General features: G+C 42.7%; 1 protein-coding gene across 3 annotated transcripts in view; it reads left to right on the top strand.

Moving 5' to 3' along the window:
- Sik3 (SIK family kinase 3) overlaps window positions 1-17,388 on the top strand; it is a 181,032-nt gene that overhangs the window by 139,845 nt on the left and 23,799 nt on the right. For all 3 annotated transcript variants that reach the window (XM_070038536.1, XM_070038535.1, XM_070038537.1), the window contains exons 7-14: window positions 9,091-9,209; window positions 9,721-9,831; window positions 10,073-10,216; window positions 10,534-10,611; window positions 10,710-10,819; window positions 12,108-12,261; window positions 12,489-12,644; window positions 16,441-16,511. In XM_070038536.1, the coding sequence (XP_069894637.1) occupies window positions 9,091-9,209; window positions 9,721-9,831; window positions 10,073-10,216; window positions 10,534-10,611; window positions 10,710-10,819; window positions 12,108-12,261; window positions 12,489-12,644; window positions 16,441-16,511 (943 nt within the window). The remainder of the gene's footprint in view (window positions 1-9,090; window positions 9,210-9,720; window positions 9,832-10,072; window positions 10,217-10,533; window positions 10,612-10,709; window positions 10,820-12,107; window positions 12,262-12,488; window positions 12,645-16,440; window positions 16,512-17,388) is intronic.

Below are 17,388 nucleotides of genomic sequence, written 5' to 3'. Positions count from 1 at the left end.
TACTCAGAAGGTTGAAACTTGGAGGATCAAGGCTCAAAGCCAACAAAATAGTCCTAGAGACTCCATCTCCCAAAGAGCCAAGCTGGAGGTGTGGCTGAAATGGTAGAGTGCCAGCCATGAACAAGCAGGCTAAGTGAGCATGAAGTTCCAAGTTCAAGCCCCAGTCTGGGTTGCAGGGGAGGGAGGGCAAGAATACAGAGAATTCTATACTTTGATCCTTTTTGAAATTTTACTGAAGCATTCTAGTTTGTATTGAACTCCTGTTTTTCCCTCCCAAAAGAACAGAAAACAAATATTTCTCAGTGCCAATTGTGTTAGAGGAACTAAGCCTAGTGATTAATTTTTGAGTGAAATTTTAGTAGTCGGTGCTGATTTAGATCAAGTTCTGTTACAGTTAATTCTAAGTTGTATATTTTGTCTGGTTGTGTAAAACTGTGGTATTAACTAATACTTTAAATAACCACTCCTTTAACTTTGGATTTAGAAATGTTAGGACTAGGGTGTGGCTTGAGTAGTAGAGCAAAAGACCCTGAATTCAAACCCCAGTATTGCCCCTAAATAGAATTTGCTTATATATTTTCATATGTAACATATAATACATAATAGCGGGAGCTAGGGACTGGTTGCTTGTGCCTGTAATCCTAGCTACTCAGGAGGCTAAGATTTGAGGATTGTGGCTAGAAGCCAGCCCAGGCAGGAAAGTCTATGAGATTCTTATATCCAATAAACTACTCAAAAAAGCCAAAAGTGACACTGTGGTTCAAGTAGTAGAGCACTAGCCTTGAACCAAAGAAGCTCAGGGATAGTGCTCAGGCCCAAAGTTCAAGTCCCAGGATTGGCAATAAAATAAAATTAATTAATTATAAATTACAGTGGTCCCTGCCCTGTACTCCCAGTATTCCGTGAATGGGATGGGGGGGGGGGAGACAACCACAGGTGGAGGCTGGAGCAGGAGAATCAAGAGTTCATTGCTGGCCTGGGCTGCAAAATAAGGCCCTGTGTGGGAAAGAAAGACTATAAAGTAAAAATTCTTGGCACATTTTTAGAAAATATGTAGTTTTACACTAGCCTGGCAATATCCAACATAACAAAATCTCATTGCAACAGCAAAATCCATTTATTTTGTGAGACATAACATTTAGGTAATCTGAATGCATCTACAGGCTAGCACATTAGTGAGTTGTTATACATACAAATGTCACACAGCAACTATGTAAAAATACCTGTCACCCTAGCTAGTAATGGGCAGTGATAGAGCTTCCTTGGCATTCTGATCAAATGTCATTTCTAGGGCTTAGTCTACAAGTAGAATGAGGGTTCCTAACTAAGGTCAGCTTCTTCCCAAAGGAAAAGATCTTGCACCCGCCCCCCCCATATGGTTTTATTTACTGTTTTTGTATTTGTATATGTCCTATTACTGGGACTTGAACTTGGCCTGTGCTCTTTCTTAGGTTGTTTTTTTTTTTTTCAAGGCTGGTGTTCTACTGCTTGAGCCACACATCCACTTTGTGTTTTACTTTTAAATTATTCTTCAGCGTCATGCTGTGACATTTCAAGATGGCCACTAGTCTATTATGACACTTTATTTTCAGGAAGAAAAACTGCATATTTTATGTGTAGTTTTTTATTGCTGTTGTTTTCTTTTTGGTAGACAGCATGAAAGGGGAGCTTTGAATCTCAAACATTTAGAATAATTCTAGAGCATAGAGACTCAGGCCCCAAACAATGTGGTTCTATGCCAGGATTGTCCCATACCAGTGCCTGAGCCGGACACAGTGAATGGACTTTTTTTTTTTTTTTTTTTTTTTTTTGTCGGTCGTGGGGCTTGAACTCTGGGCCTGAGCGCTGTCCCTCAGCTCTTCAGCTCAAGGCGAGCACTCTACCACTTGAGCTACAGCGCCACTTCTGGTTTTCTGGTGGTTTATTGGAGATAGGAGTCTCACGGTCTCTCCTGCCCGGGCTGGCTTTGAACCGCGATCCTCAGATCTCAGCCTCCTGAGTAGCTAGGATTACAGGCGTGAGCCACCAGCGCCCGGCTCTGGACTTTTTTTTTTTAATTGTAAAAGCAGATTATTAATCAAGGATTAAACATTACCTAGAAACATGCTCAGATGATCAGACACAAAGTACTGCTGGGCTCGGTGCTTTGAGGTTACCTCTGAGCACCCCAATGTTGACTGAATGGGAAGGGCCTAGGAGACCCGAGGCCAGACACCTATAGAAAGGGCAAATTTCCCAGGCAATTGTTTCTTCTTTGCATTCTTCCCAGTGTCTTCTGGCACACAGATGTCCTGTTTCCACCAGCTCAAAGTTAGCTTTATGTGGCCAGGAAGAATCTATGACTCAGTTTCTTCAGACCATTTCTCCACCACATAGCTGAAGATGATTACTTTGCCATGTCTTGTACTTTGGCATCACATGAAGGGATTAAGGAACAGCTGGCTATCCTTCACAGGATCTGCCTGAGGATTCCGATGATCCGGTTCCCTGGTTTCTGCTTGTCCCTGTTCCCTGTCTGCAATTGCGTGCCTGGGGAGCACTGTGGTTCTCCTCCTCCGTCATTGACTTCATCACCTTGCAGTAACCACTTGCACAGGTTAAGCTCGCTCTTCTGTAGTGTGCTTTATTCTTCCCAGTGAAAGGTTTTCTCATTTCATCCAACTTGCCATTCCCCTTTAAAGCTGTTTCCCAGATAGTTCATAGCTTTCTGACCATGATTTTACCCAGCACATTTGGAAGTAATCTAGTTTGTGGTGACTCTGTCATGATGAAATATATGAAGATTACATGGTACTCAATCTTTCAGAGGAGAGAATTAAATTGTGTTGTGTTGTGATGTAGGTGTGTGTGTGTGTGTGTGTGTGTGTGTGTGTGTTATGTGCCTGTACTGGGGCTTGAACTCAAGGCTCTACCACCTGAACCATAGTTCCACTTCTGTTTTTTTGGTGGTTAATTTGGAGATAAGAGTTTCTGGGACTTCCCTGCCTAGACCTGCTTTGAACTATGATCCTCAGATCTCAGCCTCCTGAGTAGTTGGGATACAGATGTGAGCCACTGGCACCCTAAATTGTTTTTATAAAGATATGCTGGCATTGCTTAAAACAGTAGTAGTAATTATTACTTTATATACAATTTAAGTTAAGAACTGGAATGGGACCAGAAACTAGGAGTGATGGTGCATGCCTGTAATTACAGCACTCTAGAAGCTGAGGCCAGGAGAACTGTGCTTTCGAGGCCAACCTGGGCCTGGCCTGTCTCAAAAATAAAAACAAAACAAAACAAAAGACTAACCACAAATAACTGACTCTCCCTTTTATTATCTGGTTGCGTTTCTTCTGATTTTTAATGTCTTTATAAACTGTGGAGGTACTAACTAGTAAGCAATAAGGGCTAGAATATAAAGTAAGTGGCTTAAGAGTTTACTCTGCTTATCCTTAAGTGCTCAATAAATGTTAGTAATTAATTTTTATTGTTACTATAAAGGTGATGTACAGAGGAGTAATTCTTATTAAATGATATTTTGAGTGAATTGATCAATTAATTTTTTTGTATATCATGGCACATCAAAATCTTCAGTGAAATAGTGACAGGCTTTCTATTCCAGCTTCAAGCATGGAGAATGCCTAATCTTTCAGATTCTTAGGATTTCCCATGTGTTATTTCTGGTGTTTGTTTTTGGAGACTGTCTCATTCAGGCCTGGAGCTCACCAGTCCCTCAGCCTTCTGAGTAATAGGATTACAGTGATCAGATTACAGGTGTGCACTACCACTACCACTCCCCGCTTCTTAGGTATTAAAATTGCTCAAAAGGGTTTTGGTAATCACTAGCCCAGTGCTTGTTTCAACTGCCATCTTTTGAGGGCCTGTCCTGTGGCAGGTACTTTGGTAGGCAGTAAGGATGCACACTGGGTAAAATATGTTTGACATCCTTGAGAGCTATCCAGTCTTCCTTATGCGTAGGAGTCCTCTGATGTCATCTCAAATACTAGCCTCTGATTGCATTTCTAGTTACAGTAAGATTACCACTTTGTAGACAACCGATTGCCTTAATGTGATTACATATGGTTTTTTGGACTTAGGAGAGGAGGGGAGCAAGTAGTTCAGTTGTTTCAAGGAAAATCTTGCCCGAGTACTGAGTGAAATGAGTTGTGCCCCAGGTGCAGTCCTGTCTGCTGGACGCTTCCTCACACTTCCCCAGATTCTTAGAAATCAGTGCTACATTGAACTCATAACTTCCTAATGATCTCACATCCAGGCCTTTGGGTAGCATAATACAAATCAACTGTTTGGGGAAAAAAACCTATTAGATTCTTGAAGAGCATTCAGCATATCCCCCCCCCCCCCATTCTTTCTCTTCTCCAGGATAAATAAGTCTCATGGCTTTGATCCTATCTTCAGGTGTCAGGTTTTCAATGCTTCAGTCAGAAAATGGGAATTCTTTCTTAGGTTACTTCATTTCTTCTTCGCCAGGAACTGGAGGCAGAGCTTCTATGAAACTGTTTTTAATGAATTTTAAGTAGGTCTTTGGTCCACCCTCCCATCCTTAAATCCTCCCCGCTCAGTCAAATACTAGTCTTTTTCAGAAAGTTGTGGTCAGTGAAATCACACTGGCTGTCTTCATTCCCATCTTAGTTCCCTGCCCATACAGAAGCTGGCTCTCCTCGACGTGGGGGCGAGCGCAGTCGGGGGACGGGGCAGGCATGCTCTGGGCAGATGGGGTTTCGTGGTCAACAGTGATTTCACTGAGGAGACCACTCGGCAGCAGTGTGTGAGCAGATGAAAGTGGCCTGGGAGGGGTAGCTACTGCTCTGGCTCACACAGCAGAGCCGCGTACTCCTGCCTGGCCCAGAGCGTTTCAGGTTCATCAGCAGGAGAGACTCTGCCCCCTAGGAGGGGACAGGGATAGGACCATTTTAGACATTAAAATCCAGCACGTTTTGGCATCTGGAAAAGTTGATGTTTTATACCCTTTGATCTGAGGCTCTGTCTTCTACTCATTTAAATGGACTGTCCATCCTATGGCTGTGATTTTATGTTTGGGAGCATTTCTTTCCTTCATCTTCACCCTCTTCCCATATACTAAGAACATTCTGTCCAGATCTGAGCTTAATTTTATGAGCTGCATGACACTGATAAAGTATGAATCGATACTGCTACTCTAGCACTCTGCCTTTTGTCATCCTTTATTGTCTGCACAACAGATGAGATATGTTAGATTTCTGTTGGGTATTATGTAGGACAGCCAAGATAAAAGCTCTTATCCTTGAGGCTTTTTTTTTTTTTTTTTTTTTTTGTCAGTCATGGGCCTGAACTCTGGGCCTGGGCACTATCCCTCTGCTCTTCAGCTCAAGGCTAGTGCTCTACCACTTGAGGCACAGCACCACTTCTGGCTTTTTCTGCTTATGTGGTGCTGAGGAATCGAACCCAGGGCCTCATGCATGCAAGGCAAGCACTCTACCACTGAGCCACCTTCCCAGCCCCATCCTTGAGGTATTGACACTGTAACCAAGAGTTCCTAATCTTGGACCTCCAGGTATCTTGGGTATCTAGATATCATGGACTCTTAGCAACTAAATATTATTTTTCTTTTTTTTAATTGTGAAAATACTGTACAGAGGGGTTACAATTACATGGGCAAGATAATGAGTACATTTCTTATCAAGCATTGGTAGCCTCCTCCTTTGTTTCCCCTTCCCATCCCTTCCCATCCTCCCCGCTCCTCCTCCCCCCCAGCAACTAAATATTATATGCAAGGTTTGTGAGTAATTTCTGATGCAAAAATTTTCTAGTGATTTTTCATGGTATCTAAGGCTAAATAATAGCTAAATCTGACCCAAAACAAGTTTCAAGGTTCTGGAATTGACTAAATACATTTTAAAACATTAGGACATTATAGAAGTTTGCTTGTTTTAGATTAAGGAAATTGTCTGGGAGAAAAAAAAAATGTCTCATGTTAAAGCAGGCTCATGACCAAACCTGATTTGGCCTTGATCATTTGAGTTTTATGTTGTATGGAGAGACCAAAGGGAAACAGAAGAGTGCCATCTAGAGGCCTTAATAACAACTTCACGACTTTCTAAGCAGGCCCTGGTCTCCCTACACGAAATCTAGCTACTTTCCAATTAGGAACATTATTTTTTTCCTTAAGTAATTTCAGATTATAAACATTCATGTCGGTCAGTTGCAGGATATAGCTTGGTACTGTGGAAATGTAATCCTAACAAAACTTCCATAACAGAAGGTATTTTGTTTCAGAGAATTTAGAAAATGTAGCCTTTAAATCCATATTACATTTATAGTTTGGATTATAAAGCAAGACAAATTGATACCAATATAAAATTGTTTTGATTTAGAGAATTTTTGTATTTTATTTTAAAGTTAGAATACATTAAAAAATAGTTTATTTTAATTACTTTCAATATTTTAATATTCCTTTTAAGAAGTGATATAGAATGGCATATATCAAATGCTATAGAAGTTGCAGAGTTTGGCCTATTTCAAACAGAATTTACATTCACTAGAAGCTGTGCAGTAAAGGTAGTCAAGAGGCTGGCTTAGGCCAGGTATAGTGGCTCACACCTGTAACACCAGCTAGTTGGGAGGCAGAGATCCAAGAGGATGGTAGTTTTTGAGGCTAGTTTAGGCAAAAAGGTAAGCCAGGTATGGTGGCATACCTGTAATCTCTGTGGAAATCTGAGGCTAGCCCTGCTCAACATAAGACCCTATCTGAAAAATGAAGAGGGCTGGAGGCATGGTTCAAGTGGTAGTGTACCTGCCTAGCAAAAGGATAAGGTGCTGAGTTTGAACCTAAGTACTGCCCCTTCCCCCACAGAATATAGCTTGAAGTCCCAGCTTTGCCATTCTTTTGGTGCTAAGTCCACAAGCTTTTATTTTTTTTGCCAGTCCTGGGGCTTGAACTCAGGGCCTGGGCACTGTCCCTGAGCTTTTTTTGCTCAAGGCTAGCATTCTACCACTTGAGCCACAGCACCACTTCCAGATTTTTCTGTTTATGTGGTACTGAAGAATCGAACCCAGGGCTTCCTGCATACTAGGCAAGCACTCTACCACTAAGTCACATTTCCCGCCCCCACTAGCCTTTTAAAACACTTCATTTACAAATGAGGGTGATAATAGTAGCTAATTTAGGGTGGCTATAAAGATGAAGTGAATTACAAAGCATATTCACAAACATAATCTTGTTTGATTAAGCATTTGATAAATATTCATCTATTCAGTAGATATTTATTCAGCTCCTGTTAGCTATGATAACATTTTTGGTATTGGAGAATTGATACTATATGGCATTGGGATGGGACAGTCAGTCAATGAACAAGGAAATATATAAGTGTGATTATTTCACAAAGAAGTTGCTTGCATGAAGAACGTTTATGTGACATAATGGAGAGTGACTGGAGGCCAGCTTTGACATACATGTCAGGAAGAGCTTTCTGGAAAAGTGACACTTACATTCTTACATGCATGATGACGAAGAGCCAGCTCTGAGGAGTGACCATTCTGGCTAAAGGAAAGGCATGTGTGAAGGCCAGTAGGCAGGAGAGTGCTGAGCATGTGTAAAGACTAGTCGGGGACTTTATCAGCCCACAGATATGGAATTTTATTCTGAGGATTAAGAGAGGAGATGGCAGGGTTCTATTCAGGCAGCCAGTAGGCCCAGATTTATGCTTCTGAAAGTTCTCTGGTTCTCTCTAGGGAACAGATTGCAATAGAACAAAAATGAAGGCAGAAAGCCAGTGAGCATCCATCTAAGCAAGGGATGATGGTTAAAAGGAAGATGTTGAATTAATAGTGCAGGGATTTCTACCCCCATCAGCTCCTACAATACTGAGATCATAGAGTATCATGGTTAAGACCACCAGGTGGAAGGAGAGTCTGTTGGTTTGAAATCTACAGATGCCTAATTTGTACGTGTGTGTGTGTGTGTGTGTGTGTGTGTGTGTGTGTGTGTGTGTGTGTGTGTGTGTGTGTGTGTGTGTGTGTGTGTGTGTGTGTGTGTGTGTGTGTGTGTGTGTGTGTGGTAGGTGGAACTTGGGTTTGAACTCATGGCTTCTTGCCTGCAAGGCAGATGCTCTACCACTTTAGCCATGCCCCCAGTTCTTTTTTGCCTTAGTTGGTTTTCTGGCAGGGTCTTGTTTTATTTATTTTATTTTATTTTTTTTTTTTGCTTAGGCCTGCCTTGGATCATGATTCTTCTATCTGTAGGGTCTCCCAGTTAGCTGCGATCTTAGACATGCAACACCATAGCCAGCCAATTGGGAATGATGATAGTCCACTCCTCTCAGGATTGCTGTGGGATTCATTGAGATAATAATAATAACCAGAAAGTGTTATTACAACTGTTTCGTCATTGCCTACCAACTTTGTCCCAAGTACTGCTCCCTTGATCCTCAGCACCTTAGGTTACAGATGAGAAAATTTAGAAATAAGAGAGTGGCTTTGAAACCTGTATATAGTTTTATTAATTTTGAATCTTCTTTTTTCTGCCCCAGTAAGAAATACCTATTGATCTGAGTCTCTGTAGCTCACAGCCCAGCTTTCTGTACCTGTAGTGTTAACATTGAAAAAAATCTAAATAAGGGTTGCTAATTGTCAGTGTGTGGTAGGGGTGACCCATGCCTTTTCCTCTCTTCCTACACACTTGGTGCCATTGTTATGACGAATGTATTACACACCTAAGCCAAAACCATTAATATGCACATAACAATACGTGTAGGAAGGGAGACTGTAATACTTTGAGAACTGCATAAGATAATCTCTTCAGAGGACATTATATTTGTCATTTATTACTTTAAATGGGGCTATCGATAATGTAAATAAATGAAATCCATATTTGTCCCCAGATTTTTCTGGCCAGGCTCTTAGTGATGGCACTATCCAGACTGCACATTTGATTTCTCTGCTCTTCCCAGCTCCTTCCAGAGTAAGCAAAGGAATAGTGAAGGGTTGGGGAGAGTAAGACAAAACTGGAACAGGTGGCTTGAGAATCTTCCTGTTGGCCATGCTTCTGGTTCCTGGGCTGCACTGATACCTCCGCTCACCAGAGATTGAAGACAGGCTCTTTGTCTGTTGCAGAGTGCGAGCACTTGGTCCGCCACATGCTGGTGTTAGACCCAAATAAACGCCTCTCCATGGAGCAGATCTGCAAGCACAAGTGGATGAAGCTAGGGGATGCCGATCCCAACTTTGACAGGGTGAGCTGGGAACCCCTGGCCTCAGGAAGCTCCTTTTAGATACAGCAGTCTCTCCTGCATGGGATTGTGATCTGGCCATGACCTGAACACATGGGCATTGGCAACCAAGTACTGAGTAATGCAACAGCAGCAAGCAAGTCAAGAGCAGGAAGAACTGTAAAAATCAACTCAACTGTTGGAATGGTAATATAGGCTCTTGATCATTTGCCTCCAAATTGTAGTTGATTTTTGGAGACAAGATCACCCACCCTTCTACGGCTCACTATGTCTTCTTTCTCTTAGTGTGTTCAGTTCAGTGGTTTTTGTAACATACCTTTATTTAAATCATTATAGCCATTCCAGTTACCCCAAGGAGCTCAGAAAATAGAAGAGCCCTGTCTGTCTTACTTAGATGTTGAGGCCCTAAAAGTCCTACTCTAGGGGGCCATAGAACAGCTTGATAGTTCCATATGATTTGCCATATTGACATGATCAATAGGAGTTTGACAGCTTGCCTCTGTTCATGTTACAGTTAATAGCTGAATGCCAGCAACTGAAGGAAGAAAGACAGACAGAACCCCTGAATGATGATGTCCTCTTGGCTATGGAGGACATGGGGCTGGACAAAGAGCGGACACTACAGGTGTGTGGGATGGAGTGGAGAACCAAGTGAGATGTGGTGTTTATCCTGCTTGGCTATTTTAATCTTTCTTGAGAACTTGGGTGCTTTTCTTTTCATCTCGTTTTTTTCTTCTACCTCTGCTGGGCCTGGGAAGGAAGGAAAGAAGTTGCTTTGGTCTTTTGCTGGTATTATTGGAAGGGTTTTTGGTCACTGACATATCACTTCATCAGAGATTTTCACTTCTCCCCTTCTCTCTTGGTAGTCATTGAGATCAGATGCCTATGATCACTATAGTGCAATCTACAGCCTGCTGTGTGATCGACATAAGAGACATAAAACTCTGCGTCCTGGAGCACTTCCTAGCATGCCCCGAGCCATGGCATTTCAAGCACCAGTCAATATCCAGGTAGGCACTATCTCCAGTGAGCTAGATCATCACAAGTAACACCAGAGTGTAAGGGTCATCCATTGCTCCCCAACCCTAAATTAAGAGAGTGTCTTCTCTGCCTTTGTCAGAGGCCAGTCAAGATCTGAACCTTCCTTTGACTGAGAGGATGGATGGCCACAGCAGATGTAGCAACGTGATGTTTTGATGAGATACTGTCTTGTTCAGAGAATGCTTCCTTAGTGTGTCTTCTAAGAACAGAAGAACCACAGGCTTTAGCAGTCATTATTGCTGTCATTATTTAAAGTATGTGTGTGTCTATATGTATTGCTTTGCAGGCAGAGCAGACAGGCACTGCCATGAGCATCAGCGTCCCCCAGGTGCAGCTGATCAACCCTGAGAATCAAATTGTGGAGGCAAGTAGCACCCACTGGCAGTTGGCCACTGAAGCCACACCCACCTCCTTTCCTTCTGTCCTCCTTCTAACTGTCGATTGTGTTTCCCTCCACCTCAGCCGGATGGGACAGTGAACTTGGACAGCGATGAGGGTGAAGAGCCTTCCCCCGAAGCCTTGGTTCGCTACTTGTCAATGAGGAGGCACACGGTGGGGGTGGCTGACCCACGGTGAGTGCGTGGGCAACAGCCCTGCCCAGCACTAAGGCAAAGAATGCCTACTTTGGCTTTGGTGCCTACCATGGCACATTTTTTTCCTACTTCATAGTATCTTCCAAATGCAATCTAAGTAAGTGGCCAAGGCACCTGATTGAAATATCACCGACTCTGCTGGGTCAGAAATGGCTTGACTATACTTAGCAGCCATCATGCCAGTAGTTTGGTGAGGAGTCTGATAGCACATTTGTCCACAGAGATGGAGGTCTTCTGAGACACCAACAGAAAGCCCTTTAACATTCACAAATAGAAATACCTGCCACACATTCGACTACAAGATTCATCCAGAGAGAGGACAAGTGATATGATGTAATTTATACATGTGACAAGAATCCAAAACCACACCAGTTTCCCAGTATGTTTCCTGACAGCTATTTGTCATGCTGTTCCCCAATGGATGCTCTGTGGACTGAAGGCCAGCTTGCTCCATGTCTGTTCTTTAGTTTGAAGACTCTCAGCATCAAAAATGGCTTACCTCCCTATTGAATGTTTCCTTTACTGAGGAGGGAAGAAAAGGTTGAGCAAGAATACTGAAAGCTCAACTAGGAGCAAAACTGGTTTTCTTATAAACACTTCTTTTCTCTGAGTGAACTTCCAAAAAAGACTCCTATACCTGCTGATTCCTTTGCTTTATGTTTCTTGTTTTCAGCCTATGATCAAACAGGCAATAGGAGACCATAGTGGCTCCTTAGAATGTATCAACTGCAGAGGAGTGAAGTGAGTCCTGAGTTGCAGTTAGTAGAAAGATCTCCTATTTTAAAGTCTGCTGTAAAACTTACTGTTGTAGTAAGACAGCCCTGTACATCCATCCAGTGCTTATCTGTGTTGTCAGCGCTCACAGGAGTAATTGTATTTCTTCCCTGGAGAATCAATTGCTACTTCAGGCAGCCATTATCTTAACGATGGCCTGTGCTCTTCAGAAACATGTTGTTCATCTCCAGTCTTTGAAAACCTGACCTGGGCTCATGCCAGTGTTGCCTTTTGGCTCAGAGCTATTGGTTTTATGCAATGGTCAATGAAAAATAGTGATTTCCAGTTCTCAGCAGTAAAAGTGACATAGACTCACTTTCCACAAATGAGACTTCTGCTTTACTTTGGGATTTTAGAGAAAAACGCAAATTAGGAAGAAAGTTTTAAAAATGACTGTAATGAACATAGATTAGCAATGCTATCATTTTGGGAGAGTAAACACTTTGAGTGAGAGTATTAACCACAACTCCTTGATCTTCCTGTTTTCTGTTAGGACGGAGGTCATGGAGGACCTGCAGAAGCTCCTTCCTGGCTTTCCTGGAGTCAGCCCGCAAGCCCCATTCCCACAGGTGGCGCCTCACATGAACTTCATGCACAACCTGCTGCCCATGCAGAATCTGCAGCCAACAGGGCAGCTTGAGTATAAGGTACTTGATATGGGAAAGGGTTTGCCAGAGGAGAAACCTCTCCTTATGAGAGGCTTCAGGGGACTTCCCTTTCAGGGTTCCCTTCTTTCTTAGAGTAGGGTGATTTCCTCTTTGTAAAGGAGATTGAATAATGGGAGAGCATCACAAAGCATCTTTAACTTTAGTAGATGACAGCGTGGCTGTTCTCTGCGCATCTCATCTGTGTGTCCTTCCTGGTCTCCCGGCAGGAGCAGTCTCTGCTACAGCCACCCACCCTTCAGCTGCTGAATGGAATGGGCCCCCTTGGCCGAAGGGCATCAGATGGAGGAGCCAACATCCAACTGCATGCTCAGCAGCTGCTGAAGCGCCCACGGGGACCCTCCCCACTTGTCACCATGACACCAGTGAGTAGCAACAGAGCCTAGCTGATTTATTCAGAAGCTCTTGATAAGGAAGATGAAGGCCTGGGACTGGTAACCAACATAAATGTCTCCATTTTCTCTTTTTCCAAGCTCAGTGTATTCCTGTTTTCATTTCTTTTCTTTTTTTTTTTTTTTTTTTGGCTGGTCCTGGGACTTGAACTCTGGGCCTGGACTTTGTCCCTGAGCTGCTTTTTTGCTTAAGACTAGTTAGTGCTCTACCACTTGAGCAATGACGTCACTTCTGGCTTTTTCTAAGTAAAGCTTATTGAAGTCTGATAGCCTTTGCTACCTGGGCTGGCTTCAAATTCCAGTCCTCAGATGTTGGCCTCCTGAGTAGCTAGGATTACAGGTATGAGCCCTTGGCACCTGGCTCCCATTTTCTTTAGACAGTGTGTTTTGGTGTTTGTTTATTTGTGTCTGTTCTGGTGCTTGAAGTAAGGGCCTGTGCATTGTCGTGGAGCTTTCTTGCCCAAGGCTAGTGCTCTACCACTTGAGCCACAACTCCACTTCCAGCCTTTTTGGGTTAGTTTTTTGGTATCAGAGTCTCATGGATTTTTCTGCCCAGACTGGTCTTAAACCTCAGTCCTTGGATCTCTACCCCCTGAGTAGATAGGATTCATAGGCAGGAGCCACTGGTGCTCAACTTGGTGTGTATTTTTGACTGACTTCTTAGATCATTTCCATGTAGACCTCCTGGAGAACCTCTTCCTCTTGGACCCGGCTGCCAGACCTTTAGTTAAGTCCACCTGCATTCCAGCTGGAGTGGCCCAGCTTCTTGCCCACAGAGCACTTTCCCTGATGGAAGGCCATTGAATCAAACGGTGCCTTCTGTCATTAATCTTTTATCAGACTGATTTCCAAAATGACCATCTCACCAACTCTTTATTCACTAATGAGATGTGATCTCAGGGCTGAGTAACTTGGTAGTTTGGTGTTCTGCTACTTGAGCCATGCCTCTGGCAACCTCCTCATATTTTTTTGGTAAAACCTACATTACTTGATTATTTGGCTCTAATCTAGTCAGTCGGTGTCTCTTGATCACATTTTTCCTTTTTTTTTTTTCTTTTCTTTTCTTTTCTTTTTCACTGGTCCAATGGCTTGAACTCTGGGCCTGAGCACTCTCTGAGTTTCTTTTTGCTCAAAGATAGTACCCTACCACTTGAGCCACTGCTCTACTTTTGGCTTGTTCTGTGATAAGAATCTAATGGATTTTCCTCCCCAGACTAACTATGAACCATGATCCTCAGATCTCAGTCTTCCCAGTAGTGTGAGTACATGTGGGCCAGGTAACATATCAATTTTTTTCTGATGGCAACATTGAAAGGTTTTTTTTTTTGGCCCTCCTGCTTTGTTCTTTCTGTGTTGTTGGGGTTTTTTTTGTCCTAGATCACTCTTTCATTAAATAATTTGTTCATTCATAGTATTTTAAAATTGTGTGTTAACTATGTCCAGAGCCTTTTCAACATGTTTTAGGAGTGCTTTCTCAGCCAACTCTAGTTGAGAGTCTTTTCCCCATGTTAGTCTATCATGAATAGCTAGCTTTATAACAGATAGTAGAAGTGAAGCATTAGAAAAATGACATGTTAAAAACATACCAAATATGTAAAAAACACAAAAATAATTTATGATTCAGCAGACAAAATTATTCTTCAAAGTGTCTCCAAGCTTGCTTTTGAGTTTTGTTCCTGTCCTGTCATAGATGGGTAACAAAACACTGTGTGGACTGGCATGAGTCCACGGGGCATGCTTTGAGTAACACTGTGGTCCAAGACACAAAAGAATTGTTTGTGTCTGTAGTTGTTGATACACTGAGGTTATCATATGGAAGATGAGATCATTCTATGTAGACTAGCTGAACAGTATTAACAGCCTGTATTTGTATGTAAGAGCCAGTATGGGTAGCATGGACAGTAGGTGTCAGAGGCGTTCAGGGACAGGCAAGATCAATACTGGTTAGGAAGTATCAGGAACAGACTCATGACAGATGGGGTGACTGACTCTGTCCACTGACACTGTTTCTGCCAAGGTCACTAACAAGTTCTTGTTGATAAATCTAGTGGGCATTTTTAATCTTTATCTTTTTGGATGTCCCAACTCTATTAGTTCATTGTTGACCCATTTTCCCCCCTTGAAATATTTTCTTTTATTGGCTTCTGTAATACCACTCTCTGTTTTTCCTCCTGCCTGTCCTTTTCCATTTCCTTTTCTGTGTTCCTTTCTGCTTATTCCTGGAAGTTGACAAAAACCCAGAGTTTTCTCTTAAGCCCTGTTCCCATCTCACTTGATATACTCTCTGGATAAGCTTTTCCATGACCATCTGGTGCTCTTCCAACTTCCGCACAACTGTATGAATGATCACCTATGGATAGATTTAGTTGCATGTCTCTCACAAGTGTCCACAGTTGTCATTCCATATGGCACCCCAAAAAACCAGTTCTCTCCTGCTTCTCCCTCCCCATGATAGTGAATAACACTGTCTATAATGTTAAGAACTTGTACTTTATCTTTAGTTCTTCCATCTCCCTCACGTTCTCTATCAAATCAGTTATCTGACACCTGCAAACTAAGTATCTCAATTCTCTTTATCCTCACTGCCCTTTCCTTAACTCAGGTCACTGTCATTCATCACCTAGCTTATTACAGTAGCCTCCAAACTAGCGACTTCTAGGCTTGTTCCTATTTCCACCACGATCAATTTTTACCATGTAACTAAGAGAGTTTTAAAAAATACAGATCTTATAAGAGCTTATCTACTTAATGATAAGAACCTTCTAGTGATTTACCACTGCCCTTCTCAAAATAAGCTGCTCTGTGTGATACTCAAGGCCATTTGTAAAGGGTCACCACATTCTTCCCCTGCCTTAACTGCAGTTACTTTCTGCCTGACTATTCACCTTCCCCTTACAGAACTATAGTAAAGGCTGAGAACCCTAGAAGCATTCAAACACCATAGTTATTTCAAAAAGATTTTTTTGTTTTGTTTTGTAATCATCATTCATTGTTCTAAAAAATACTTTTTTGTGAGCATTGAAGCATTGTTTTTGCTGTAGAACCTGAAGGAGGTGCTCCTGTGACTGCCAGGCTGGGACTGAGCTTTGAAGGAGGCATAGTCACAAGGATGGTTCTCATCTCATTTGGTTTTATGGGTGATACCATTTTAAAGCATTGAATTGCAGCTATCTGAATTGTACTGTCATTGTTATATATGAACGTGTGCTTTCAGAAATCATTACACTTTCCTGAAGTCCTGACATGTAAACTTGTGAAATAACAGTGGATATAAAATCACAGGCCAGTTTCTAGACAGTCTAGGTTGACACTATACCCTCAGACCTCCTCTGTCTCTCAGCCTTTGAGCCTTTGCTGTTTGCTAGCTGGCCCCTATGCACCCTTCATGTGTCAGGAGTCACCTCGTCCAGGAGCCTTCTGTAATTCCCAGGCACCGCCTTCTAAAGGGTCTGGGCATGCTTTCATAATGGTCCTCCACTACAATACTAAGCGAGGGCAAGAACTTTTATCTATAAATTCTCATTTTATCTTATAACATAGTATGTATCCAGGTATTGGTTGGATGAATAATTGGATGAATGAAGAGAAATAGAGCAAGGTAAAAAATGGAACAAACAGGCATATGAAAGTTCCGTGTAGGCCAGAGGTCCTAGGGATGTTTTGTAAATAGGAGAGTTAACAGACAATCTGGCTCCACCTTGGTTGCTGGAGAGAGAGGCATTATAGAATGAGCCGCCACCTTGGACTTTTCCTCCCTGTGTCTCTGCAGGCAGTGCCAGCAGTTACCCCTGTGGACGAGGAGAGCTCGGATGGGGAGCCCGATCAGGAAGCTGTGCAGAGGTAATGTGGCATCTGGCAGTGCTTGCAGAACGTCCTTGGGCAGGCTCCCCCTGCAACCAGCGAAAGGTCACCTCTGCCCAAGGCGGTGGTACAGTGCAGCTTCAACATTTGTGTGGTCTCTTTGCTCAAGCCAGATGGCATGTTCCTCCCCACATGGAAGTAACAGAAGACTACCCAGAAAAGTTCATTTCTGTAAGCGCCACTGGAAGCCCCCTAAGTGACAGCAATAACCATAAGAACTTTTTCTCTCCTCCCTCCTTCCTTCCTTGCCCCCTGTGTTCATATTGCAACTCCGATAGTGTTCAGAAGGCGCAAAGCCTGCTCCTACCTGCCAAGAACTGTTTACTGAAAAGGAATTGGAGATTTAAGATGACAGTGATCCTAGCTAGTCTGGCCATGGACCTCTGGCATGGACTCTTCTTTCCAGGAGGATGAAAGAATACCTCTTGTACTGTTTGTCGTGTGTTTCTTCCACTCCCTTGTACCAACAAAGAGATATTGGAGGAAAACAAAAACAAAACAAAAAAGAATATGGGATGTGGGCCAGGCACAGATGTAAATACCCATTGTTTGCAGAACCTTGTTGAAAGATGCCTAATTCACAGCGAACGGCAATGACCATCAGGCATGCTGTACTGTTCATTTGACCTCAGATCCGTAGCCCTGATCTTCAGCTCCATGCATGCCCCCTTGTGGGAGTCGTCTTTCGTAGTTTCTGGGGTGAGGGACTTCACCAAAATCCAGCATGTATCTCTCTCCCCCTCCTCCCCGCCCCAGAAATACAGGTGTTCTTCAAGATTATATGTTTTCCTTTGAGGAAATTGAAATAAAGTGGTTTTCATGGGCTCTTGGGGAAACTTTGGGTGTCTTTATCAAG

This window comes from Dipodomys merriami, unplaced genomic scaffold, assembly GCF_024711535.1.
Source record: "Dipodomys merriami isolate MVZ:Mamm:240054 unplaced genomic scaffold, mDipMer1.0.p SCAF_29, whole genome shotgun sequence".
Classification (NCBI taxonomy): domain Eukaryota; kingdom Metazoa; phylum Chordata; class Mammalia; order Rodentia; family Heteromyidae; genus Dipodomys; species Dipodomys merriami.
Note: the sequence above shows the minus strand (reverse complement) of the source record. Positions and strands in the feature narration are given on the sequence as shown.